This window comes from Squalius cephalus, assembly GCF_949319135.1.
Source record: "Squalius cephalus genome assembly, chromosome: 9".
In the NCBI taxonomy this organism is placed as follows: domain Eukaryota; kingdom Metazoa; phylum Chordata; class Actinopteri; order Cypriniformes; family Leuciscidae; genus Squalius; species Squalius cephalus.
The window spans coordinates 42,342,809-42,370,011 of NC_137130.1; the positions used below are offsets into that span (position 1 = coordinate 42,342,809).

The window sequence follows — 27,203 nt, forward strand, 5'->3', positions numbered from 1 at the left end:
GTGTCCCTGCCCTTACTTGTAGTTCTTTATACTAGTACAGGGATGGGCAACTTCGGTCCTGGAGGGCCACTGTCCTACAGAGTTTAGCTTCAACCCTAATCAAACACACCTGAACAAGCTAATCAAGGTCCTCAGGATTACTAGAAAATTACAGGCAGGTGATTTTTTCAGGGCTGGAGCTAAACTACATTAGTAGGACAGTGGCCCTCCAGGACTGAAGTTGCCCATCCCTGTACTAGGGGCTTCATGTCTGGCATTAGCCACATGTATATGGAAGGCAATAGTCTGGTTCAGTTTTTCTGTCTCCTCACAAGACAATAATACCATGAGCTGTTTTGATTCAGATTTCAGATATTTGATTCTTGTTTCTAGAGCCTGGTTACTGACCGAAGTTTGCGCAACAGTGGAAAACATTATATCTGAGGCTATTTTGTAGCTTAGCAGTTATTTAATAATTATATATTTTTATTTTTACAAGTTCACAAACATAAAACGTGTCATTAGATGGTTTGCTGTAGGATGATGGATTGAGGTGTTTACATGACTTCAGTAATCTCAGATCATTCATGCTTTTAGCAAATATGCCAGAAAAATGCATTTTTTCTTTACATAGAAATTTCTTATTCATAGTCAGATTATTGCTGTCTATGTAAATGTAACCAATTTGAGGACTTTTGAGTTTCAGTCAGAGTACAGCTGCCAATGTTCAATTGTCCAATTTCCATTCCTCATCAGAAAAAAAAAAAAGAAAAAAAGATGTGGTTCGAGGTGTTATCTTCAAGAACCTTTTAAAAGGTTGTCTTTACATACAGACTCTTGTTACTGGAGGTTTGCATCTATGGAACCATCATTAAATACATTTTCAGTGCAACATGAGAAAGTGATCATGTACTGTATATAAACATCCTACTGTAAAGTGCCTACAAGCAACACAACATTACACATTCAAGGTAAAAAAGGTGCAAACATTTCTTTAGATGTATAAAAACAATCGATTTAAAAATTAAAATACATAAAAATGTATATCATGCATTTTGTTCTTCAGGACGTTACCCTTCTCAGACCTACATCTGGCAAGCTAAAATTCATATTCATTTTTTTTTTATTGTCATTTATTTGTTTTACTTTATTTTTTACAGTGCAGAAAATAAAAGTGCTTTCTTCAGATTAGTTGAAATGTACATATTGCATGTCCCTACGAAAGAAAAAAGTATTGAAAGATAATCCGAGAGGTCAGAGGAGAGCGGACAGTCGGAACGGATATCTCCGTGTCGTAGATCGTGTACGTTTATATGTGCCGTTCAGTCAGTGTTCATGTATACTTGCATCAAAGGTCCTGCACCTGACTATATAACTGTACATTGACACAGCGATCTGCTGATCTCCAGACCAGTCTGAGCTGCCGTGGTCGAGTGGCACAAGCACAGGAGAGAAGAGTCGAAACTGGACCGTCTTCGGGTTAAATTACGTTAACAAATAGTTTTCTTTTTGTATTCTTAGACTTAGATTACTAAATATATATTTACATAAACTCCGGGCATTATAGTCGTAATAGATCACATTTGTATATGCACCTTGTAAATGCTTTGGAAAGGAAGCATCTGTACATAGTAGTGAAGTCAGTCCCAATCCGAGAGCAACACACTTCATTTACGTCACGTCTGAACGGATTATTGGCGAAACTACTTTATCCAGGCCGAAGGAGGAAGATTCCTGCAATCAGGAGTTTCATTCGGCTCTACACATTCAAAATCGCTCAACACTCTTCGTCCTGCTGACCACAAGCCTTCCACACACTAACGGAGATGATCTGCGCTCTCGTGGTCAATAGCACAAACCTAACGAAAGCATCACTGCTGCTTATTGGGAATGCCCTGAAGTTTTTAATTGCATTGATCTTTTCACATAGTTCGTCTCGTCTAGTTTGCTGCACTACTTGTCTTCCTATGTTTTCCGTGGCTATGTCCTGGACACGAGGCAGTTTGTGATCCCAAATTTGTTATGAGAAGTGTCAGTGTATTTGTTCTTTGTGTGGCTAGACGTTTTGTGTTTGTATCGTTGCCTTTCTTAGATGATGTGTACACACACGTGTTTCACGAAAATCAGTTTTGCTTTGGTGCAACCTAAAGTGAAAGTGTGTGCTGGTGTGATGCCTGTGTTTGCTTGATTGCACGGGTGTGTGTGTGTGTGTGTGTGTTTCAGTTTTGTGGCCCCTGGCCCCAGCCTCCTGCACTCGGGGGACGGCTCGGCTCTCCGCTCCCTGATTGGTCAAGCTCAGCGCTGTCACAGTCCGAGTCCTCACATAATGCGCGAGTCTGGGAACAGGAATAGAGAGCATGATTAAAGTCTTGAACACGTTATATATGATGCTCGTAAGATTGACTACTCAGCGGTGGACTAAACAAACACAGCCATTGAGAAAGAACTGTAAAAAGAAGGCAGAGTTTTTCAGGTCTGGTCCTGGAGGTTCACCGTCCAGAGGTGTTTCACGTACAACGGCGTAACTCGCTGCTTAACTACTATAGTACGATGCATCATTGAAGAAACCAACTAGCTAATCACGACTGTTTCCCGAAACCATAGTGTCGCAAATTGGTGGTTCAACCATGTAATAACTACTGTTAATGAACCTGTTTGAGATCTAACTAACACTAGATGTTTTACTGTGAATTACGGACTGGCATCTGAGGACATTCTCATATTTTTCTCAGTTATTTTGCTTTATTTCCAGATTCAATCATAGGCTTGTTCTTACGCACCAGAGCTCGTTCGCACACGCGCACTCTTTAGAAACAACGCTTTAAATCTCTTGACAAACTAAAAGACATAAATGACATTTGCATGTATTCTAAATTAAAGATACAGATTGTTCTGAATGTCCGCTTGCTTATTTTGCTCAAGATCAGGATTTATTGAGTCCACATGTCATGCAAACGAGAAACTCTTCTTCTAACCACAGGTCGAGATCTGTCGCTCCAAACACACAACTCTGCGATGCTGTTTGCGAATGTTCGGTTTCGGGAAACACCGACTCGTTGAACTATGCTGACAACGACGGAACTTGCGATCATAGTTGGCAAACAATGTTTTCGGGAAACACACCCCTGATCAAACTCATCTACCTCTAGTTTTCCAGTCATCCTGAAGACCTTGATCAGGAGTGTTTAATCAGCTAAACTGCAGGACAGTGGACGTCCAGAGCCAGATCTGAAAAACCCTGCAGCATTTGTTTTTCTCACGGCGATGTTATTAGCTGCGTCTACATGGACCCTAATGTTTGTAATTGAACTAGTAGCCCAGTTCCAATAAAAAGTCACATGTAACCATGTTAATTGGAATGAATTGGCCCAATCCTGTTCTAACCCATTCGATAGGATATGTAAACACTTGATCGGATAGAAAAGTTGAAAAATCATGTAGAAATGGTGAAATGACACACGGAACGAGCTGCTGTTGCTGAACATAGTCTGTCGTGTCCGAGCAGTCCTTTGGATTCTCATCCACAGATGGCTTGTTTTGGGCAGGGACTGCTTGATAAATATACGCAGCGCAGCACAAAGCTTCATGTGCTCGTCATCTCCTAATTAGGACCCAAAATAGATAAATATAAAAAAAATAAGCAATGGTAGGAGGATGGCTAGTATGTGCATTTCTAAACAATGGGAAGCTCTTTATATTGGTGCATTGTGCACATGTCAAAAGATCATACATATAATAGCACACATTAAACCAATCACTTTATTTAGAGTTGATCTAACCCAAGTCTGGCCCTCGAGATCCACCGCCCTGCAGAGCTCATCTCCATCCCTGATCAGACTCACCTCCCTGAAGCTTTCTAGTAATCCTGAAGATCTTGATTAGTTTGTTCAGTTGTTTAATTGAGGTTAGAGCTAAACTCTACTGGAAAGTGGATCTCAAGGGCAAGAGTTAGCCACGCCACGTTCAGATTCATTAATTTCATTCTGACTGAAGCAAAAGGTATCCATGTAAACGTGGCTAGCATGTTAAATGGTTTTACGCAATACTAGTACCTCCAGGATATTTTGCTCCAGGTCAAAATTGGCTCTCTCCTGTTCGAGGGCAGCTGCCTCTCTTTCAGACAGAGTGGGGTCTGTAATATCCACAGGGATCTCAGACCCTTGGGAGATGAGGTCATCGCTGCGGTCGTCCAGACGCTCGTCGGTGTTGGTGCTGACCACGTCTGGTGTGCCGCTGTGGGAGTGGTCAGTGGTGTGGCCCTCCTCTCCCTCTGAAACCGACAGGTTCTCTGAGCTGAAAGTGGATACTGATTGGCACTTGGTTATACTGGTTGGCCGTCTGTAAATTGGACATTAGAGAACATGCAAACAATTAAACAAGGATATATTCAAATAAAAATTTGGTAACACTTTATTTTGTGGTCCACTTTAGTCATTCTACTAACTATAAGTAACTTATAATGGGTTCCATGTCGACCCTATGGGTCGTATCTGAATTAGCCCCAGTATGGGCTCTAAATTGGTTTGTCACATGGAATCGATGTTGATGGCGTTGATATTCTGCAGCAGAGCGATGACATCTCAGATCATTATCTAGTCTCATGTATACAAATATGGTAGAACTATCACATCTACCACTAAAGAATGCTATGGAAATAGTCTTCCTGATCAGTTTCAAGTCCTCAGCATACCAGAAGAACTCAATGTTGCAACAGAAACTATTGAGTCTCTTTTCCAGCACTTTAGACACAGTTGCTCCTTTGCACTTCAAAAAGATTAAAGAAAATAGTCCAACGCCGTGGTATAACGAGCACACGCAGGCCCTCAGGAGAGCAGCCAGAAAAATAGAGCGCAGCCGGAAGAAAGCAAAACTAGAGGTATTTCGCATTTCGTGGAAGGACAGTGTTACTGCATACACAAAGGCCTTAAAAACTAAATTAACGAGAAATAAAGCTTCAACTTCGGACGTTTCCAAACAGCACAGTAGTAATGACTTTATGAATTTATTTAAGATTGATACTATTACAGAAAGAACTATAACTATGCAACCGTCTACTACAGTATCCAATCAGACGTCATGCTATAGACCCCTGAGTAACAATTGCATTCATTCTTTGCTATAAGAAAGAAATAATTGTCTAAATTTCTTAAATCATCAAAATCAACAACATGTTAGACCCTATACCGACTAAGCTACTGAAAGAGATGCCTCCAGAGGTCATAGATCCTCTTCATAATATCATTAATTCATCTTTGTCTCTAGGATATGTACCAAAACCTTTTAAGCTGGCAATTATTAAACCTCTCATTCAAAAAGAAAACTTGATCCTAAAGAATGTTAATTACAGACCGATCTCGAATCTACCTTTTCTGTCGAAGATACTAGAAAAGACAGTATCCTAACAATCCTATTATTCAAATCCGTTAAAGGACTGTAAGGCTGCTTAAATTAGGTTAACCGGAATACGGGAACACTTCCCATAACACCAGATGTACTTGTTACATCTTAAGAGGAATGGCATCTATGTTAATATTAGTCTGTCTGTCTCATTCTTATCCTGAGGTTACCGTAGTCAGCCGTATCCGGGCCGTATGCAGATCAGAAGGTGGACCTGCACCTAGACACGACCTCTTTGCAGCCCTGAATGTCAGCAGAGACTGTGTCTACTAGACAATCCCCTGTGAAGACCTCGTTGACACGGCACAGATCCTCAGCAAAGACCGCAAGAACCAGACAAGTCTTCTGCACAGACCTATGGTCAGCTTCATCTCCATACCAGCGTGATGAATTTGATCTTCAAGCAGAAGGAACTGGATAAAATATTTTGAATGCTATGATCTGACTTCTGACTTGTGATGCAGCTCGAACCATAATCACACCGTGTTCGTTCGTTGGCCAGAGGAGAACTGGATTCTCCCAAGGGTTTATTCTCCATTTCTCTCTAATGGAGTTTGGGTTCCTTGCCACTGTCGCCTCTGGCTTGCTTAGTTGGGGACACTTAATATTCAGCAATATTACTGATTTGACTACACTGACACTATTGGATGAGAAATCAACTGGACGATGCTTTCTGCAGAGCTGCTTTATAGCTGAATTTAAGTCATTTCATAATTGACGTACTTTACACAGTTATCGAACCTGGTCACCTGGTCATGTCGGCCCTATCTGAATTAGTATGGGCCCTACATGAGTTTGTCCATGGGTTCCTTGTTTGCTCTATGTGGATTAGCCCCAGTAAGGGCCCTAAATGGGTTTGTGCGTGGGTTCCATGTTGGCCCTATCTGAATCCCCAAGCCCATATCGTGCCTACACTGGCCCCACCATCAGTTCTCAGGATCAGAATATCTCATTTGAGTCAGGCAAGCAAGCAGCCTTTAAATATCATCAGCTGGCAACATAACTAATGATCAATACCAGTTATCTTCCATCAGAGTTTCCCATCGTAGTGAAATTGCTATATTGCACTGTAGTGTCTGTACTCATATTATAAATATAACCATTTTGATATAACTCAAAATACACAACACTCAATCAGCCTATTTTCATGTGCATTTGCCAAAGCAAGAAGACATTATTTAATTATGGATTTGGAAAGGCAGCTTTACAAATAAAGCAACTTCCAACTATCATAATTCACAAGAAAATACTCATCTTCATTTATATAGCGCTTTTAACAATGTAGATTGTTTCAAAGCGGCTTTACAGTAACAAACGGATAATTTTCATTATTCCAGAAAGAATAAATAATGATGTTCTTACCGTCTTCTTGGTAACTCCACCTCACTGTCCACTTCACCCTCTTCTTCTTCAGAGGAAACACCACGTCGCTGGGGGAATTCAACACACTTCGTTCAAAAAATGTTCACATGATTGAATAAATATCCATTACATGTGTTTACAGCAGGGTTTCTCAAGCTCGGTCCTGGAGGGCCACTGTCCTGCACAGTTTAGCTCCAACCCTGATCAAACACACCTGAGCAAGCTAATCAATGTCTTCAGGATCACTAGAAACTCACAGCTAGGTGTGTTTGATCAGGGTTGGAGCTAAACTGTGCAGGACAGTGGCCCTCCAGGACCGAGTTTGAGAAACCCTGGTTTATAGGAAAAAGGGCAAAACATGCTTAATGACTGAGGCCCAGAAAAGCACAGAAAAAAAAACAAAATAACAAATGTAAATTCCATGTTTGGATTTTTGAACAATATTTTGTATTTTTGCTATGTTTTACTATGTTTTTTATTAGTGTGAAACTTGCAGTTGTACAGTAACTTTTGACACTTTGGTCATGTAACTTGCTTCATGTGGTAACATCTAAATTTATTGGTTTTACTCAAGTTAAATAAAGCTGAATATCAATTGAATTAGCTGAAACAGTTTACGGAGGCTCTAGTTAACTTGAGCAATTCTGAGACAAATAGATAAAAAAAAACTGGCATTACACTCTTAAAATTGTTGACCAACCCCTGAATGTAAATCCTGCAGTTTTTTCTGCACAAGAGGAAATAGAAAAGGTGACGAAAAATGGTGACGGACCTTCCCTTGTAGATCTATTGAAATCTGAACTGAAAGTATGAATATGCAATCTTTTGTCGAAGGAGTAGAGAGATGCGTACCTGTTTGCGTGTGATAGCAGCTCGATACAGTATGGCTGATGGAGTCAGATGACTTCCGCTGGATCCTCTGGGCAGTCGCACGGCGCCGGTGCCCTCCTCTCTCTCCTCGGCGTGGGTTCTGCCCACCGCTCCACTTCTGCCACAGCAGGGGGAATCAGGGCTGCTGGAGAACGGCAGGGAAGCAGCGTCCTCACTGGCCGTGTCACTTCTGGGTGGAGTCTCGTCCAGACCGGCGCCCGCTTCAGCCCCGCCGCTGGTCTCTCTGACCAGGGCTTCAGTCGTGGCGGCACCACTGACTCCATCTTCAGCGTGACGGGTGGAGCACAGCAGATCCGGGCTGGACGAGGACAGCTTCAGCGGGGGTGGCTCCAGCTGGCCCTCCCTCATGGCGCCCACTGAAGCCGTTTCAGCGAGGGGCGCGGCGGGCGCCGTCGTGTTGGACAGCGGGGGCTTTCTTTCTTGGCTAGCAGGGGCAGACGGGTGCTTAGGCCCGGACAGATCCCCACTGCTTCCTTTGCCACCCCTCCGATGACGTGTTTTCACCCTGCGGTTCCGGCTAGGTGAGGTAGGTCCTCGGTTTGCACACGGCGGGACGGTCACCTGCATCACACCGGCGTCCATCTTGGGGAGAATGATCTCTGACCTCAGGAGGTCAGGTCTGGATATGGCAGTTAAAGAGGAAGTCATCAGTTACTCAGTATTCTTTTTGGTGGCACTTTACATATTACAGTGTCCATGTCAAGGCAAATTCACATTGCACTGACAGATGCTGTGTAGTGTAGTGTAGTGTAGTGTAGGCTACCTGGGTGTTTAAAACATACAGAGCCGACAGACATGTTGCAAATACAGTTGTAGTCTAAATTATTCAACCCCCATTGCAAGGTTTATCGGCAAAATGTACAGACGTTCAGCTGTTTGCAATGAACAAATCAAACAAAAGTAATTGAAATTTACTCAACACAACTAATTTTTCAAGTGGACTTGGTCGCCAGAAGTCCTTGAAGATTTTACAGTGGCATCACAGTCACATGACTTGAGCTCCATAGAACATCTCTGGTGGGATTTGAAGAAGGCGGTTGCAGCGGCAAAGCCAAGAATATTACTGAACTGGAGGCCATTGCTCATGAGGAACGAGCTCAGATTCCTCAGAAACGGGGGTGAACAATTTCGATTACAACGTTATATGCAAAACGCATCAGTAATGTCCTTTTTTTCAGTCCTTTTTTTCAGTCCTTTTTTTCTTTTTTTCCACGTCTTTCATAATTCTGCATGTCCGTGTTTGTAGAAAATGTTGAAGATCATTCTTTGTATCTTGGACTTTCTCTACAACTTGCAGTGAAGCAGACTGTTGCTGCGCTGTTTGTTTTATACACAGACACGTTCATACAGTCACATCGAAGACAAAGCCTTCCTACCCTACATAACACTGTGTGTAAGACAGACTATAACCCTGACCCTGTTATATGTCCATGTTATATGTTGTAGATATGACTGAATGAGACTCCTCTTACCTCTTGCCGTGAGACGGCAGTTTCTGAGGGACGCTTCTCTTCTTGATGAGTTTGTCCACTGTGGTCGAGGGGTGATGTTTGAACAGACCGGGATATTTCTTATCCAGACACTGTTCCCTCCTTAATAAATAACACCATAGCATTAGCACTTATAAATAAAGATAAATGTATCTAATTTGGATGCATTTCAGTTATCTGAAGTGAATGATGGGAGCCCTTTCAGACCGGTCGGTCAAGAACACCGGAAAAGAACAAGCATCTTGAATACACACTGCCCATCGCTACAGTAAACACAGTATCTTTGTTCAGTGGTTTATAGTCTTTAGATCAGTCAATAGGCGTGTTTCCATTACAGATTTGCGCAAAACTTTTGCGATTTTTTTTTTAAATGTCGACAAAAAACTATTGTGAATTGACTGCGTTTCCATAAACTGATGTTATGCGACTAAAACTTCATTTTTTCCTCTCGTGATAAGTTAAATCATTCCAAAATCATGGCAACAGATGTTGGTAGGATTATGTACTAATCCCAGCCACTGCACTGGCCATTATTATTAATCGAAGGAGACGTATGTGTGTTTTCAAGCATTAATGGTAGGAACGACCCTTATTATACTTGTGAGCGGCACATATGAGGTGTTTCTGGGTGTTTCTCCCTCATTTCTGCTCTGAGGTCTTGATTGTGGCATTTCTTTGAGGTTTAGAATCCAGTATTCCTGTAATTCTTTCGTCTTATATGAGTTTAATAAAGAACTCTGTCTCGTATTCTGTCCCAAACACACCGCATCATCTACATCAGGTGACCTGTAAATGCGCAAAAACTGTTTCCATTGCAGTTTTGCGAAATATTACTTTTTCGAATTGCCTGAAAAACCCCCTCATGCGAGCGGAAAAACTTTTTTGCGATAAATGGGAGTTTTTGCGAAATTGACGTGTTTCCACTGGGCGTATCTTCAATTCGCAATTTCAATTTGCGCAATTTGACGGGTAATGGAAGAGCGGCTAATCTCTTTTCACTATCAGTTCACAGGATATGAGGTGTAATTAAATTATTATGGTATAGTAATATTGAAAGGGTGAAAAACAGTGTGAATGTCGCGTTTGAGAAGCTCTATTATTATGTTTATTTGCTATGAATCTTCACTCCTCTGCATCTAGAGCTATCAGGACGTCTGGTGGACGCTGTCATGTTGTAAAGGTGATGTTAGAGGAACAGGGAATCACCTGAGCAGCTCCTTCTCTTTGAGCTCCAGCTGCAGCATGACGGCGTTGAGCTCCATGTAGAGGTTATTGGCTCTCTCCAGCTTTCTCTCGTAGTGTTCTCTGATGTCCAGCGCGTGCCTGTGGACATGAGGCGTGCTCAGCAACATCACTGCTCTTTCCTCTCGCTCTTATGACACAGTTCAGGCTCAGCCCTCAACACCTGCACTGACTCTAAACATCGAGTCTACTGTATAACCTCACTATAGAGACGCTTCATATATAGAACCTTTTCCATCATGGGATCATTTTATCGATTTAGTTTTAATTCATTCATTTTGTTTTGATTGATATTTTCATTACAATTCAATTTTATGAATTTAACCGCTTGTAAACATACCTTATCACTAGAAAAATTTAAAACCTGTCAAATATTATAGTATTATGCAATCATTCAAGATGTTTCTTCTCATATAGAACCTTTTTGGTTCGGGATGCACCGATATGAAAACTTTGTCCGATACCGATAATTCTTTATATTGGAAAGCTGATAACCGATATATTGGCCGATAAGTCTAAATCCAAATTTTGGTAACACTTTAGAATACTGTTCCTTCATTAATGAATAACTACACAGGAACAAATGAGTAACGCATTATTAACATTCTAGTAACTACTATTAACTAACAAGAAACTCTGATTAACGAATTAGTACGTCATAGCGCTCAGTTGAATGTGGTAGTTCACTATTAGCTAATCAATAACTACTATTTTTCATACCTCACTGAAGACTACTAAGAACTACTATATACAGGTTCATAATTAATATTAATAATGCATAATATATAATAAGGTAATGGTAACCCACTAGTAATGACTCAAGTATTACTACATCTTTCTAAAGGAACTACTAATTATTTGGATCAGTCTCTAAAGTGAAAAACATGATAACAACCTAATATTGACTGAAGTCACTGTAAGCTTTTAAGGCTTTTGTAAGGTTTTGGATAGTAATGACTAAAGTGTTACCAAATCCATTGGAAGGAATTGATATTCAAAATCTTACAAAAATCTCAAAATCTCACAATGACTTCAGTCAATATTAGTAGTTATCATGTTTTTCACTTTAGATACTGATCCAAATAATTAGTAGTTCCTTTAAAATGATGTAGTAATACTTGAGTCATTACTAGTGGGTTACCATTACCTTTTATTATAAATTATGCATTATTCATGTTAATTATGAACCTGTAGTTAGTAGTTCTCTGGGAGGTATGAAAAATAGTAGTTATTGATTAGCTAATAGTGAACTACTACATTCATCTGAGCGCGATTACTTACTAATTTGTTAATCAGAGTTTCTTGTTAGTTAATAGTAGTTACTAGAATGTTAATAATGCGTTATTCGTTTGTTCCTGTGTAATTATTCATTAATGAAGGAACAGTATTCTAAAGTGTTACCCAAATTTCTATATAATTTTTGAGAGCCTGATTACAAAAACAAAAGCCTCAGCATTAAAAGCCATGTCCCAAACACACAATTATAATGTTCTCATTATAATTTTATGTAGCCGATATTACAGACTTGCTATGCACTTTACTGTATTTTCCTTTTTTGAAGTGATTTCAGTCATATTTCAAGCAATTCAGATCCATCATGATGAACAGTGCGCATCTGAAGTGTCTCAGCTGGAGGAAATAATACATTATTTATCGGCTTTAATATATCGGTCCAATTCTCTTATCAAGCCAATAACGATAACATCAAAAATGAACATATATCGGCCAATATCTATATGATTGCTGATATATCATGCATCCTTTTTTCTGGTATTAAGAGTTCTTTAAAACTGAGTCAATAACCTTAGAGTTCTAAATCAAACCTTTTTTTCTAATATTGAAAAAAAACATGCAAATGAAAAAAAAAAACCTTAGGTTTCTGTGATTATTTGCAATGTATTAAAATGTTTAATCCTAAAAATATTTACACACTGAATCCCTAATTACTGTAGAATCAAAAAAAGCAGTCATCTGCTCTCCTCTGTTCATGTTTCGCTCCTGATCGGCTCTATTAAGGCTGTTTAGGGTCACGTGATCGTTGCTGACCTGAGTTCCTCCCGTCGCCGGTTAATCAGCTCTTCATCCAGACGGTGCAGACACGTGCCCTCCGACTTAATCTTCTCAAAGTGCTGCTTCACCTCCTCACGCCACTCCGCCTAACACACACACACACACACACACAGATTATCATCATTAAATCACTGATCATCTCTTGCTTTAGCTGCACCGTTACAAGGACCAATGACACAGAACTCATTTTTTGTCCTTTCTATTAATGCAGTGACTTCTATGATGAGGATGTTTTTAATTTCTGGAGAATCATTTTTAATATTTGGGGCGATACTTGTCTGCCGCACGTCTCACCTGTGATTTGAAGTAGGTCTCCTGTGGCGTGGACAGCACGTCTGCTGAGGCGATGTCCAAGTGCAGCAGAATCTGCCTGAACGACGGCCGGTTCCTGGGTTTGCAGTTCCTACACACACACACACACACACACACACACACACAGACACACGCATTAGTTTATCGTGTGAGTCCATTAATCATATTATTCTCGTCGCCATCTTTTCCTTGTCATCTATTTCCACATGGTTCTCTCCTGTCTTCTTTCTTGTGACAAAAAGTACACTTTAGCAAACTCATAGGTGCAGTGTGTGATTTTTACTGGCATCTAGTGGTGAGGTTGTGAATCGCACCCAACAGAAGTTACGGTGGCCGACAGGAAGTGATGTCGTCGTCTGAGACAGCAGAGAGTAGCCAGTTAATCAATGAGCTTTCTTTACAAAGATAAATCAAGAAATTATGTTTACTTAATTATTCAGTAAAACGATATGTTATTGCAAATATTATTGTTACTTGTTCATCATTGTGTCAGTGTTTTATTCGCTGACTTTAGCTCGCTTCTCTGCACAAGAACAACAGAGTGACGAAACGCATTTTGTCCGTTTAGGGCCACCGTAGAAACATGTCGATGTAAGCGGACCCGCGGTGTGTGTAGAGAGAAATGACTCATTCTAAGGTAATAAAAACAACGGTTCATTATGTTCATTATGTCTTTACACACCACTGAAATGTTTATGATATTGCATTTCTGTCAACAGATCCTCCTAAATATTACACACTGCACCTTTAAAAAGAGTCTTTATTACACTTCAAAGCAATAAACTCTCTTTCTCTCTCTCTGTCTCTGTCTCTCTCGGTCTCTGTCTCTCTCGGTCTCTCTCTCTCTCTCTCTCTGTCTCTCTCTCTCTCTCTCTCTCTCTCTCTCTCTCTCTCGGTCTCTCTCTCTCTCACCAGCACTGTCGGAGCAGGATTTTGAAGCCGTCCGGGCAGCTGTCAGGAAGAGGGAGCTGAAGACTGTTGTTTCCCACACCCCATATGATGGCGGAGGAGTCCACGTCTTTATACGGGATCTCACCGGTCAGCATCTCCCACAGGACCACACCGAACGACCTGCCGACACCAGATATGATGCATTCATCACCTCATTCTCTGCTGGATTCAACACTTTTATGTTTGATATTAAAAAACATTATATGCATGTCTATTTTCTTTGTAAATTAGGTTCATTATAAGGGGCTTTTGCACCGGGTAATCCTGGTTTTCCTGGTTGCGCCAGTAGGAACTCTGACGTAAGCCGCGCTTGTTGTCGGGACTTTTATTTTGGCAGTGCTGAGAACGCCAGAGCCTGAGCTCACAGCGCTCGCATTCTCCGTCTTCATTAGTTTCCGATCTGTCTAACAGTCCTGTATAATATACGTTATTAGATAGAACTGTCACACACAGAAAGTAGACAGTAATGAAAAGTTATTAGCGTATGCCATGTGGTTGATGTCCAGTGTTGCTGAGCAGAAATACATAATCATGTTTCTCTTGGTCTCCTCAAAGTTGTGTTGGATTTTCTCCTCAGCGTAAAGGTTTAGAGGTCCATCTATCACTGTTTTCCATATTCGTAGAGTTAGTTTGTGGAGTAAATATATAGGCTATAATCTGTGTGTTTACACAGTCTTTTTTAAAAATGGCGGGTACTGGTGTTTCGCGTGCATTCGGCCAATCAGCGAACACTAATGTCACGGATAGTTCCTATAGTGCTGGTTTAGACCCGACTCTGAAGTAAGAGTAAATTAGTTCCTCCAAAAGGAGTTCCTAGAACTAAGATCGTTCCCAGTTCCTGCGGTCCGAACACGCCAAAATCAGGGAACTTCCGCCAATAGTTGTAGGAACTATGAGAAGGTTCCTCCGGTGCGAAAGCCCCTATGGAGAGCACTCCTTTCACAGAACAGGAGCTCTGTGGGAGGCTTGTGCAATAACACAGAGTAGCCGGGGACAAACGCTAACATCTGTGATCTTAGGAGACGAAGTGGTGTTTCACCAGAAGAATGAGCACCTGTGGACAACACACTCCCAGTGTTTCCTTCAGCAGAGCCTCAAAGAGACAACGCTGTACCTTATCTACTTTAATATCCATGTAGTTAATGAAAAAGACGCATTGGGATTGGCATTTGGAGACTCTACTGGAGTTAGACAGAGCATAGAAATGCGCTGGAGGAGGAATATGAACCATTCTGTCATCATCAACTTGAGTGTTCATTTACCAAATCTGATGTGCGTTCACTGTTCAATGTTTATGTGTGAATGAAAGTTTTTGAATCGTCAGAGTTTTGGTTGAACAGGCTGTCCATGGTGGGAATGAAATATGAAATATCTTCATTTGTGTTTCTTACGGTCTGAAACGACATGAGGGCGAGTAATTCATGACAGAATTTTAATTTTTGGGTGAATTAACCCATTTAGGTAATACTAAAATTAGATTTTTACATTTTTCTTCTAGTGTTGATTGATGGTCAACTGGTCTGGTTATCCTAAATTAGGTTTATCTGCTTTAAATTATTGTTTGTATATGCCAACTATAATGTTTTAAATATCTGTGTGAGCTTGCTGCAAACTACTGTCCCTACGGGGATGAATAAACATTACTACTACTTTTATTGAACTGCGTTAAATCCTCCCAGACCCAATCACTACTAATGATCGTACCAGATGTCCACTTTCTCAGACACGGGCTCGTTGCGGATGACCTCCGGCGCCATCCAGGCCACGGTGCCGGCGAACGACATCTTGGTGCTCTTGTCCCTGAGCTCCTTAGACGTGCCGAAGTCTGAGATCTTCACCAGGTCGTCGTGTGTGATCAGCATACTGCCGGGAGAGAGGGTGTGTTATCAGGCGTGCGGGAGGAGGGGACAAACAAGACTACAGCTAGTCAGGCGGTCATACTTGGGGGATTTGAGATCTCTGTGGATGATCTTGTGCAGGTGGAGGTAGTTCATGCCGCCGGCGATGCCCATGGCCCAGTCCACCAGCAGGGAGGGTGTGATCTTCCGTCCGGCCCTCAGGACCTCGTAGAGCTGGCCCTGCGCACAGTACTCCATGAGGATGCAGTAACACGGGGCCTGCGTGCACACGCCCCTGAAACACACACACACACACGCTTTCAACACGCGTCTGCAGAAACGGACTGTGCTGAGAGTGTTTGCTGAGTATCAGCTGCTGATGAGAACTTCAGTTGACCTGTGCTAAGCCCCGCCCCCTTATGTCCTTAATAATGAGTTCAACCAATCATCTCTTCCTTCTATTAATTCATTCAATAAACATCAATGAACATCAGAAGGAATGCTGTTTCAACTGTGGAAAAACATCAATACACACACCATTTTTCAAGTTCAAGTCCACCGACGTGAATCTACTAACTCTACTGTCTGGTTTGTTTGTCAGACAAACATAATATTGGCATTATGATTGGTCAGATTGCCTGTCAAACCCTCTTTAAAAAATTACTGTCAGGATTTACTAAAGACACACAGTTAAAAATTTGCGATAAACGCATAGACAGTTATTTTCACGTATGCGTTCGTAGTTTTCCTCTCAAGACCGCTAAATTTATTATATTGTAGTTTATATCATGAAAAAAAGTGATTTACTAAGGTTTGCGCTAGTCTATTTACTGGTATTTGCGCCGTTAGAAAAGCATGTCTGGACCCAGTTTGGCATTAACATGCTGCGATAGTTTTTGTAGGAGGAGGAGCCGCAGAGAATCTTCTCCACTTGCGCTCATTTATTTGTAATGCCAGAGGACGAACATATCGTTTGCCAAGCTGTGTTATTGTTAATTTGCAGCGTCGGTGTTATTAGTAGATCACACTAATTACCATCAGCTCTGTTTGTGACCTAATTTGCGCCACCAACTGTGCACTGACGTTTATGCTAATAACTTTTGAAAATTCTGATTTCTTGGAATAACATAATTCATTTTACGCCATGCAATTTTTTTCGAATTCATCCAATTGTCAATTGTCATCAAAATTGGTTCAAATAATCTTTAGAGTTCAGACCATGATGGCAAAAAAGTTCTTAAAGCTTTTTCATAACATGAATACGTGAATAATACTTAAACAAATTTAACGAAGAGCATGTGAAATAGATGTGAGGCTATATCTCCACAACGTTTAGCGCATCAAGATTAGTCTGAGGCATTACATGTAGCGTTTTGGCACAGCGCCACCTACTGGTCAGGAGAAATGAAAAATAGCTATTTTTGTTTATAACTATTTTTGGTTAGCCCAAAAATCATAAAATTTGTCTCTTTTTTATTCAGTGCAGCATAGTGGCGAATGATACCCAATTTTCCCTTGTCTGCCATTTTGTGCTTCAGCTATTTTGAATTTCATCGTAAAATTCAGCATTATCGTATCATTACGAAACTTAGTATTTGTCAAGGAACATGTTTGTATGTGTAAGGAACTGAAGAGTTTCGGAACAATGCCACCTTTAGGTCCAAATTTATAATGAAATAATAAATAATAAAATGTTAATGGATTTTTTTACTTTTGCCTATTTCAATTAAACTAGTCTTAATAGACTAACATTGAACAATAAACAATTACAGATTATCGAAACTGCTGTCTGCAATTTTTAAACTAACTCCTAGGCCATTGGTCCGATTTTCGTCTTAGATCATCTTCAGACCATGCCGACATAATGTTATAAAAAGCTTTTTGATTGATCAAACCACTGTGTTTTAAATAACACATTAGCAAAGTTGTTGTCACTCTTGAGGCTGTATCTCTGCAATGCTTTGGCATATTGACACCAAATTTTGTGTCATTATCTCCTCACACTGACCACACCACATCAATTTGGTAACAGTGCCTCCTATTGGTCAAAAGTGATCAGCAATTAAATCATATCACTAGTGAGTTTTCAGCCATTTTGCTTAAAATCATCTAAAAATGTCTTTAATTACTCATTTTTGTAGCTATTGTGCTTGGCCCCATTATTTGCTGCTTGCAACTATATATATATATATATATATATATATATATATATATATATATATATATATATATAAAACATATTGTGCTGTGCGTTTCAAAACAAAATGCGCACTTTGCACACATGATCAGTCTGTTGATACCTCACCTGTGTTGTGTTTGATGCACGTCATCTCTTGTAATGATCTGCGAACCCCGCCTCTAAGCTGATTCGACAGATTTCATAGGTCATTTTATTTACAGTGCTGATTGCTTACACACTTCTGAAATAAATACTAATCCCTAACCTAAACCCTGACCCTAACCATAGTATAGCATTGGTAGCACATCATGATAGATAGCATTACTGTTTGTTGTGATTGGATCCATCCATGATTGTTCTGAGCTGAATCCATGAACTCTCTTGACAGTGATTGAGTTGACCAATGAAATCAGCTATGGGTGAGATTTACACGTAAAAAACACACAGATCATTCGCTGATCAACCGAATCAGGTTGCACTCTGTCTTCCGGAGTGCTAAGTCCAGTTGCATAAAGTACATGCTGGACAAAGACATAGTCACGTTACCCATGTTTGTTAGTCTGATTTCTCAAAAACTGGACTAACTTGAAGCTTGCACATGCCATTTTAAAAGTTAAAGAGGACCTATCATGCTCTTGTACAAAGTCTTGATGTTGTGTCTGGTCTCTACTAGAACAGGTTTTCCTGCTTGAATGTTGATTATTTTCCTCATATTCTCCATTGTTGCGGCTCCTCTCTTCCCAGTCTGTCAGTAACGCTCTGTTTACTTACTGTCTCTATGAAGCCCCTCAAAAATGCACACTATGCTCTGATTGGTCGGCTGGAGCAGTGTGTTGTGATTGGTCAAGCGCTTTGAGAGTGTTTGGGAAATGTCCCGCCCCTTACCATAACCCCAGTTTAACACACTACTAACTCAACCAGGCCCCGCCCCTTTATTCTGCGTTTTAATTATTATAATGAGGAATATTGTGACGTGTTCATTCCTGGAAGAAACGTTCACTCACTTGAAGGTAATGATGTTGGGGTGTTTGAGCTTGCGCAGATGTTTGATCTCAGTCTCCTTGATGTCCCTTACTTTCTTCACAGCCACGTCCTCACCATGAAACTTGCCCAGGAAAACCGCCCCCTGCGCCCCGCTGCCAACCCACTGCAGCTCGGAGATCTCCTCGAACGGCACCTCCCAGGAATCTGGAAGAGACATTTCATTATCCCCGCCTGAAATGACTCTGGGCCCTATCATACACCTGGCGCAAAGCAGCGCTAGTGTTTTTTGCTAGTTTTAGCCTGACACATTTTCACGTCCTGCGCCACATTGTTTAAATAGCAAATGCATTTGCGCCCATCTGTGCGCTCATGGGTTGCTGGTCTGAAAACGAGGTGTGTTCAGGTGCATTGTTGGTGCGTTGCTATTTTGAGGAACTGAAATAGACTCACAACACGTGTAAACTCTGCTTATTACACACACAGGGACGCCGAGCAGCACACAAACATGCCAAATATAAAAAATTCAAGGATTACAATTTAAAAGATTATTATTGTGTACATAAAGATATGGTGGAATCCGGCTTGTCCCGTAGATGGTCTGCTTGCACACTTTAACCTTGCACAAGAGCTTATCCGTTTCCTCTCTGGAGACGCGTTCAGTCTTTCCGCTTGTAGAATCCTCAATGCTAATAGCGAATCCGCAATGTTAATAGCGATTCTGCCATGGTGCGAATGCAACTGGCTTTTAAAGGGAATGGGAGATGAGACCCTGATTGTTTTTTTGCACGTTACGCCCCAAAACACACCCTTTACTCATTAAAAGAATAGGAACAACCCTTTTAGACCATGGGCCGGGACCGCCAACCATTTTTGCCATCGTTAAACTAACAAAAGTGGATTCGGACACGCCCTAAGTGCACTTGCGCTGTGCGCTTTAGACCAAGCGCTTAGATGATTAAAATAGGGCCCTCTAACTCTTGTTGCTGCTTGCTGTCTCCGATTGTGGTACTCACCCTCATGGCTCTGCTTATGCTCTGTTGAGTAGGCTTTCCCTATCATCGTCCACACTGGCTTCAGGCATCCAAACAAGCCTTCCAGAAAGCCCCCTCCGCCCGCCTGCAGCCGGAAGCTGTCGGACTGGTTGCGCACGGCTCCGCCCTCGGCTCCACCCTCCTGCAACTTCAGCACACTGTTGGAGAAGTTGGTGGGCTCGTCGCTCAGGGTGGGGCTGTTGCTGTGGGTGCCGCTGCCGCCCCCGACGGGGTCGATGGAGAGCACGTTACGGAGGACGCATTGGGTCGGGGTGAGTTCGGTGTCTGGGGTGCTCGCCGGCACCTCCGAATCCGGCCGGCAGAAGGGCGGATCAGAGAGTGGGGTGCTGAACCCGGAGAGGGAGGGGGAAGGGGCATGTTGCTCATGGACACAAGCCATGGGGGCAGAGGGGGCAGAGGGGGCAGAAGGGGCGAGGGTGGCCCGCGAGTTACCCACCCTTCAGGAAAGTGGCCCTCACCACTCACTCCGGAGTACAGCTGCTCGTCAACACACCTGGAGAGGGGAATCACAAAGCAAGCCATAAGATTCAAGAAAGACCTTACTTATTACTTATTACTTACTAGGAAAGGCAATCAAATACAATCGCGTATTAGAGATGTGTATTATGGTGGATTAAATCACTATCATTGTGTAGCAATGCCAACAACACGAGGACGCGTTTGTGTATTTAGGAACTGGGGCTGTCAAAATGGCTGAAAAATTAAATTAGAATTTCTTTCTTAAATATTAGCAAATTTTGCATTATATTTGAATTCTGAAGGCAATACTTAAAAGTTAGAGGGAAAAAAGTACTGTTTTGTCTCTTATGCCCACAAGAGGGCGAAAGCGAGCTAAATAAGCAAATATAAACCAAATCAAGCATTGCATCTTTTTTTGAAATGAAATGAGTTTCACTTTTTAAAGTGCATTAACTTTTGAAACAATTGTACTTAAAATATAATTTCCTTAATGTGCATGTAAGTGCATCAGTAACCTGAGAAAACATGCTTCAACAGAGACAGCATAATGTACTGCTTGAACACAAAATAGCAAACTCATTTGACTGGATCAGTCAACAAACACGGTGAGTAATGTCTTCTCCTGTTATTGTCACTTGCACTTCGTGTCACATGTATAGTATAGCATTCTCTGTCAGCAGTGAGGACTTTACATGTGATAAATGCAGGGAGATGTCAGGCTGACAGAGAAGATTTCAGAACTAGAGACACACATCCAAACTTTAATCGAGGTTAATTGTAAGAGTACAAGGGCTTTAGATACTGCTTTGGATGTGCCTAGCTTAGTGAACTCTTCCGCAAAATAATATAGAATTCATAGACAATTGGAAAAGTTTTTGGGGCAGACCTGACCTGTGGAAAAGAGATGGTATTCATCCCTCCTGGGATGGTGCTGCTCTTCTCTCTAGTAATATGGCACATAGTCTTAGAGCTCAAACATGACAATCTGGGGCTCAGGTCAGGAAGCAGACAGACTGGCTAAACCGACCGTCTGCTAGCGGCCTCGCGTCACCCAGGTCAGATAAATCCCATCACATAGAGCCTCTTTCACCTAGCTATCATCATATAGAGACTGTGTCTGTTCCCCGAATTAGGACATACAAAAAACTTCCAAACCCATTTAAGGGTAAACATTTTATTGATGTTCAACAAATAAAAAACAGATATAATACGGATGAACAAATTATAAAGCTTGGGTTGCTGAATATTTGATCGCTTACTTCAAAAACACTTATTGTTAATGATATGATTACAGACCATAATCTAGATATGCTGTGTTTGACAGAAACCTGGCTAAAACCAAACGATTACATTACTTTAAATGAGACCACCCTGCAAGATTACTGTTATAAACACGAGCCTCGTCTGAAAGGCAAAGGGGGAGGTGTTGCTGTAATTTATAGTAATATCTTCAGAATTACTGAGAACCCTTGTTTCAAATATAATTATTTTGATGTGTTGGTGATTAATGTAACACTATCTAGTGTAAATGATAAATCACGTTTGAAATTTGTGCTGGCTACTGTATACAGGCCACCAGGGCAGCATAAAGACTTTATCAAAGAATTTGCTAATTTTCTATCAGGGTTAGTACTGGCTGCAGATAAAGTACTAATTGTTGGTGATTATAATATACTGTACATGTAGATAACAAAAAAGATGCATTGGGATTGGCATTTAAAGACATTGTAAACTCTATTGGAGTTAGACAACACGTGTCAGGACCTACTCATTGTCGTAATCATACTCTAGATCTAATATTATCACATGGAATCAATGTTGATGCCGTTGAAATTCTGCAGCAGAGCGATGACATCTCAGATCATTATCTAGTCTCGTGTAAACTTCATTTAGCCAAGTCTGCAAAGCCGACTCCGTGTTTCAAATATGTTAGACCTATCACTTCTGCCTCTAAAGATTGCTTTATTAATAATCTTCCTGATCAGTTTCATCATCTCAGCATCCCGGATAGCTTAGAAGAACTAGATATTACAACAGAAACTTTTGACTCTCTCTTTTCCAGCACTTTAGACACAGTTGCTCCGTTGCGCTTAAAGAAGATTAAAGAAAATAATCCAACGCCGTGGTACAGCGAGCATACTCGGGCACTTAAGAGAGCAGCCAGAAAAATGGAGCGCAACTGGAAGAAAACAAAACTAGAGGTATTTCGCATTTCATGGAAAGAGAGTTCGATTGCATACAGAGAGGCCTTAAAAGCTGCTAGATCTGAAATAAACAAAATAAACAAAACCCTAGGTATTTATTTGAAACAGTGGCAAAATTAACACATAATAAAGCTTCCACCCCAAACATTTCCAAGCAGCACAGCAGTAATGACTTTATAAACAAGATTGATAATATCAGGGAGGAAATTACAACTATGTAGCCGTCTACTACAGTATTGCATCAGGCAGTGCATTGTAGTCTCCCTGAGGAAAAATTAAATTCATTCATTGCTATAGGAGAGGAAGAATTATCTAAACTTGTTAAATCATCTAAATTGACAATATATATGTTAGAGCCTATACCAACTAAGCTACTGAAAGAGATGCTTTAGTATGGAGTACCACAAGGCTCAGTACTAGGACCGTTGCTGTTCACTCTGTACTTGTTACCCTTAGGAGATATCATTAGGAAGCATGGAATTAGTTTTCACTGTTATGCTGATGATACTCAGCTCTATATTTCTTCACGCCCGGACGAAACTTACCAATTCACAAAATTAATGTAATGAATAGCTGATATAAAAACTGAATGACTAGTAATTTCCTGCTACTTAATTCTGAAAAAACAGAGATTCTAATTATTGGACAAAACTTCCTCACATAATAATCTGTCTACCACTTGATGGCTGCTCTGTCAGGTCTTGGTCGTCGGTTAGGAACCTGGGTGTGCTCTTTGATAACATTCTTTCATTTGAAAGCCACGTTTCTAGTATTGACAAAAAGGAATCATATCATGTGACGTCCATCAATCCATCAGCTGTTCTTCAACAACAGTCTTGGTTACACTTTATTTCGATAGTCCTCTTTAAAAATGTTACTAACTATAAGTTACTCTTATAAGTTAGAGAAGTAGTAGACTCAGACTGAATAAGCTGACATGTAGTTGTCTGTTGGGAGTAGTGGTTCAACGGATCACAAAACCCATGGTTCGGATCATACTACAGTTTTTAAGTCACGGATCGGATCATTTTTCGGATCAACAAGAAAAAAAATGGGGGGGGGGATAGCTTTACTCTCCATTTATTAAGTACTCCGATACCACAGCACAAACTACTTGCCTAACCAAAGTTATATATAAATTTATTACATGGCTTGGCTGAATTCCAATGTAGAATGCGGTCTGTTATTTCTTGATAACAGACCGCTGCAAAGTATAACAGACCGTTGCCATGAAAAACAGCACGTTGCTATGGACGCGGAACGGACTATTTTCTTTAGCGGAAACAATACAATCGTTTTTAAATCAATAAACTCCTTTTTAAATAAATAATTTGTGTCAAATTATTTATTTATTTTGTAGGTAGATTCAAGATCCCGTTCAGCCTGTCGGGGTTGTTATTCACTATAACAACCGGCTCACTATACATTATCCCTTACATAATAATTAAATGTAAAATAACACTATGTTCACTGTATAAATTGAATATAGATTAATCTTTGTAAAAGCTGTGTTTTGTTGTTTGATTAACATGACAGACAACAGCAGGTATTTTATTTCTGACTTGTGGATTTTGATATATACACTCACCTAAAGGATTATTAGGAACACCTGTTCAATTTCTCATTAATGCAATTATCTAATCAACCAATCATATGGCAGCTGCTTCAATGCATTCAGGGGTGTGGTCCTGGTCAAGACAATCTCCTGAACTCCAAACTGAATGTCAGAATGGGAAAGAAAGGTGATTTAAAGGGTTAGTTCACCCAAAAATGAAAATTCTGTCAGTAATTACTCACCCTCATGTTGTTCCAACCATGTAAGTCTTTCGTTCATCTTCGGAACACAAATTAAGATATTTTTGATGAAATCTGACAGAATTTTGACTCCTCCATAGGCTTCCAGTGTGACCGAAACTCACCGGCCCAGAATAGTTATTAAAACATCAATAAAATAGTCCAAGTAACTACAGTGGCACTACATTAAGTTTATCATGCGACGACAATACTTTTTGTGCGGAAAAACAACAAAAATAACGACTTTATCCAACTATTAGTGTTCCTCAATGTGGGCCTCTGACGAGAGTTCACGGGAGCGCCAGGACGCATGCGCGAGAACTGAGCTTACGGCGTTCTTCTTCTACTACTACTTGTTACTGACTGCTCACTCCTTGGGAGTATTACCGCCATCTACTGTACAGGATGATGTCCCGACATTGCCAGGTGCGCAAAACGGTCAGTAACAAGTAGTAGTAGAAGAAGAACGCCGTAAGCTCAGTTCTCGCGCATGCGTCCTGGCGCTCCCGTGAACTCTCGTCAGAGGCCCACATTGAGGAACACTAATAGTTGGATAAAGTCGTTATTTTTGTTGTTTTTCCGCACAAAAAGTATTGTCGTCGCATGATAAACTTAATGTAGTGCCACTGTAGTTACTTGGACTATTTTAACGATGTTTTAATAACTATTCTGGGCCGGTGAGTTTCGGTCACACTGGAAGCCTATGGAGGAGTCAAAATTCTGTCAGATTTCATCAAAAATATCTTAATTTGTGTTCCGAAGATCGACGAAAGACTTACATGGTTGGAACAACATGAGGGTGAGTAATTACTGACAGAATTTTCATTTTTGGGTGAACTAACCCTTTAAGCAATTTTGAGCGTGGCATGGTTGTTGGTGCCAGACGGGCCGGTCTGAGTATTTCACAATCTGCTCAGTTACTGGGATTTTCACGCACAACCATTTCTAGGGTTTACAAAGAATGGTGTGAAAAGGGAAAAACATCCAGTATGCGGCTGTCCTGTGGCCGAAAATGCCTTGTTGATGCTAGAGGTCAGAGGAGAATGGGCCGACTGATTCAAGCTGATAGAAGAGCAACTTTGACTGAAATAACCACTCGTTACAACCGAGGTATGCAGCAAAGCATTTGTGAAGCCACAACACGCACAACCTTGAGGCGGATGGGCTACAACAGCAGAAGACCCCACCGGGTACCACTCATCTCCACTACAAATAGGAAAAAGAGGCTACAATTTGCACGAGCTCGCCAAAATTGGACAGTTGAAGACTGGAAAAATGTTGCCTGGTCTGATGAGTCTCGATTTCTGTTGAGACATTCAGATGGTAGAGTCAGAATTTGGCGTAAACAGAATGAGAACATGGATCCATCATGCCTTGTTACCACTGTGCAGGCTGGTGGTGGTGGTGTAATGGTGTGGGGGATGTTTTCTTGGCACACTTTAGGCCCCTTAGTGCCAATTGGGCATCGTTTAAATGCCACGGCCTACTTGAGCATTGTTTCTGACCATGTCCATCCCTTTATGACCACCATGTACCCAGTGTTGGGAAAGTTCACTTTCTACATGAACTACCGTATTTTCCGGACTATAAGTCGCTCCGGAGTATAAGTCGCATCAGTCAAAAAATGCGTCATGAAGAGGAAAAAAACATATATAAGTCGCACTGGACTATAAGTCGCATTTATTTAGAATTTTTTTTCAGAAAATCCAAGACCAAGAACAGACATGTAATCTGGAAAGGCAAGTTATTCAACTACACAGTAGCACACAGAACAACAGGCTGAGTAACGTTAGGTGTCCGGTATGTTAACGCAACACATTAACAGTTATTCAGCTACACAATAGCATAAAGAACATATACCTGGGAGGCTGAATAGGCTAAATTAACATAAGCCAGCGAGTCCAACAAGCAAGTTACCAGTAAACAAGTTCACAAGCTCCCGCGATCTCATTCCACATCATTTTCTTCATCCTTGGTGTCGCTTCTGAACAACTCCGCCAACTAGAGCGCCCTCTCGCGGCTGTAGACGGTAATGTTTTCTTTTGGTTCATCTCAGTCTGAATTAATTTTGATATATAAGTCGCACCTGAATATAAGTCGCAGGACCAGCCAAACTATGAAAAAAAGTGCGACTTATAGTCCGGAAAATACGGTAGTTCAAAGTTCAGTTCACAAATTTTAAAATGAACTAGTTCAGTTCATAGTTCATACTTCAAAATTTTGAACTAAGTTCACAGTTCCAAAAATGAACTAGTTCATAGTTCTTTTTTTCCATGTTGCTGCGAGATATTATTTTTCAAAATGATTGACTGGAAGTGTCTATAGAAATCTGGCACTCTATTTAATGAAGTTAAACTGAGAGAGCGTGCCGTTCACAGACACCAAAATGAACGTTCATTAGGCAGTAATACAGTACGTTCAGTTCACGTTCACCCAAAATATGAACGCGTTCAGGCACAACACTGCATGTACCCATCCTCTGATGGCTACTTCCAGCAGGATAATGCTCCATGTCACAAAGCTCGAATCATTTCTTGAACATGACAATGAGTTCACTGTACTAAAATGGCCCCCACAGTCACCAGATCTCAACCCAATAGAGCATCTTTGGGATGTGGTGGAACGGGAGCTTCGTGCCCTGGATGTGCATCCCACAAATCTCCATCAACTGCAAGATGCTATCCTATCAATATGGGCCAACATTTCTAAAGAATGCTTTCAGCACCTTGTTGAATCAATGCCACGTAGAATTCTGAAGGCAGTTCTGAAGGCGAAAGGGGGTCAAACACAGTATTAGTATGGTGTTCCTAATAATCCTTTAGGTGAGTGTATAGGCCAATTTATTTATCTATGAGAATGTATTTGTAATTATAATTGTTTTTGATGTTGTTGTTGTTTTCTACAATATAGTTTTGTCATCATTTTGAGAATGCAAGACACACACAAACACATGCCTATCTTCATAATTCTAGTTTTGACTTCTAAAGTTTTTTGAATTT

At 40.9% G+C, this 27,203-nt stretch overlaps 2 protein-coding genes across 2 annotated transcripts in view; one reads left to right on the top strand and one right to left on the bottom strand.

Annotated features, from left to right (window-relative positions):
• Positions 1 to 432: 432 nt before the first annotated feature.
• The window catches only part of map3k12 (mitogen-activated protein kinase kinase kinase 12), a 31,347-nt gene continuing 4,576 nt past the window's right edge, over positions 433 to 27,203 (bottom strand). The window contains exons 2-14 of the mRNA XM_079882163.1: positions 19,709 to 20,240; positions 18,716 to 18,899; positions 15,636 to 15,827; positions 15,399 to 15,557; positions 13,656 to 13,814; positions 12,726 to 12,834; positions 12,408 to 12,517; positions 10,326 to 10,442; positions 9,102 to 9,221; positions 7,591 to 8,248; positions 6,739 to 6,806; positions 4,032 to 4,317; positions 433 to 2,315 (exon numbers count right to left, since the gene is read on the bottom strand). Coding sequence (XP_079738289.1) covers positions 2,199 to 2,315; positions 4,032 to 4,317; positions 6,739 to 6,806; positions 7,591 to 8,248; positions 9,102 to 9,221; positions 10,326 to 10,442; positions 12,408 to 12,517; positions 12,726 to 12,834; positions 13,656 to 13,814; positions 15,399 to 15,557; positions 15,636 to 15,827; positions 18,716 to 18,899; positions 19,709 to 20,126 — 2,697 coding nt within the window. The 5' untranslated portion in view covers positions 20,127 to 20,240 and the 3' untranslated portion in view covers positions 433 to 2,198. The remainder of the gene's footprint in view (positions 2,316 to 4,031; positions 4,318 to 6,738; positions 6,807 to 7,590; positions 8,249 to 9,101; positions 9,222 to 10,325; positions 10,443 to 12,407; positions 12,518 to 12,725; positions 12,835 to 13,655; positions 13,815 to 15,398; positions 15,558 to 15,635; positions 15,828 to 18,715; positions 18,900 to 19,708; positions 20,241 to 27,203) is intronic.
• Positions 6,899 to 27,203, top strand: part of aaas (achalasia, adrenocortical insufficiency, alacrimia) — an 80,373-nt gene continuing 60,068 nt past the window's right edge. The window contains exon 1 of the mRNA XM_079882198.1: positions 6,899 to 6,903. The gene's annotated coding sequence lies outside the window, so the exon portion shown is untranslated. The remainder of the gene's footprint in view (positions 6,904 to 27,203) is intronic.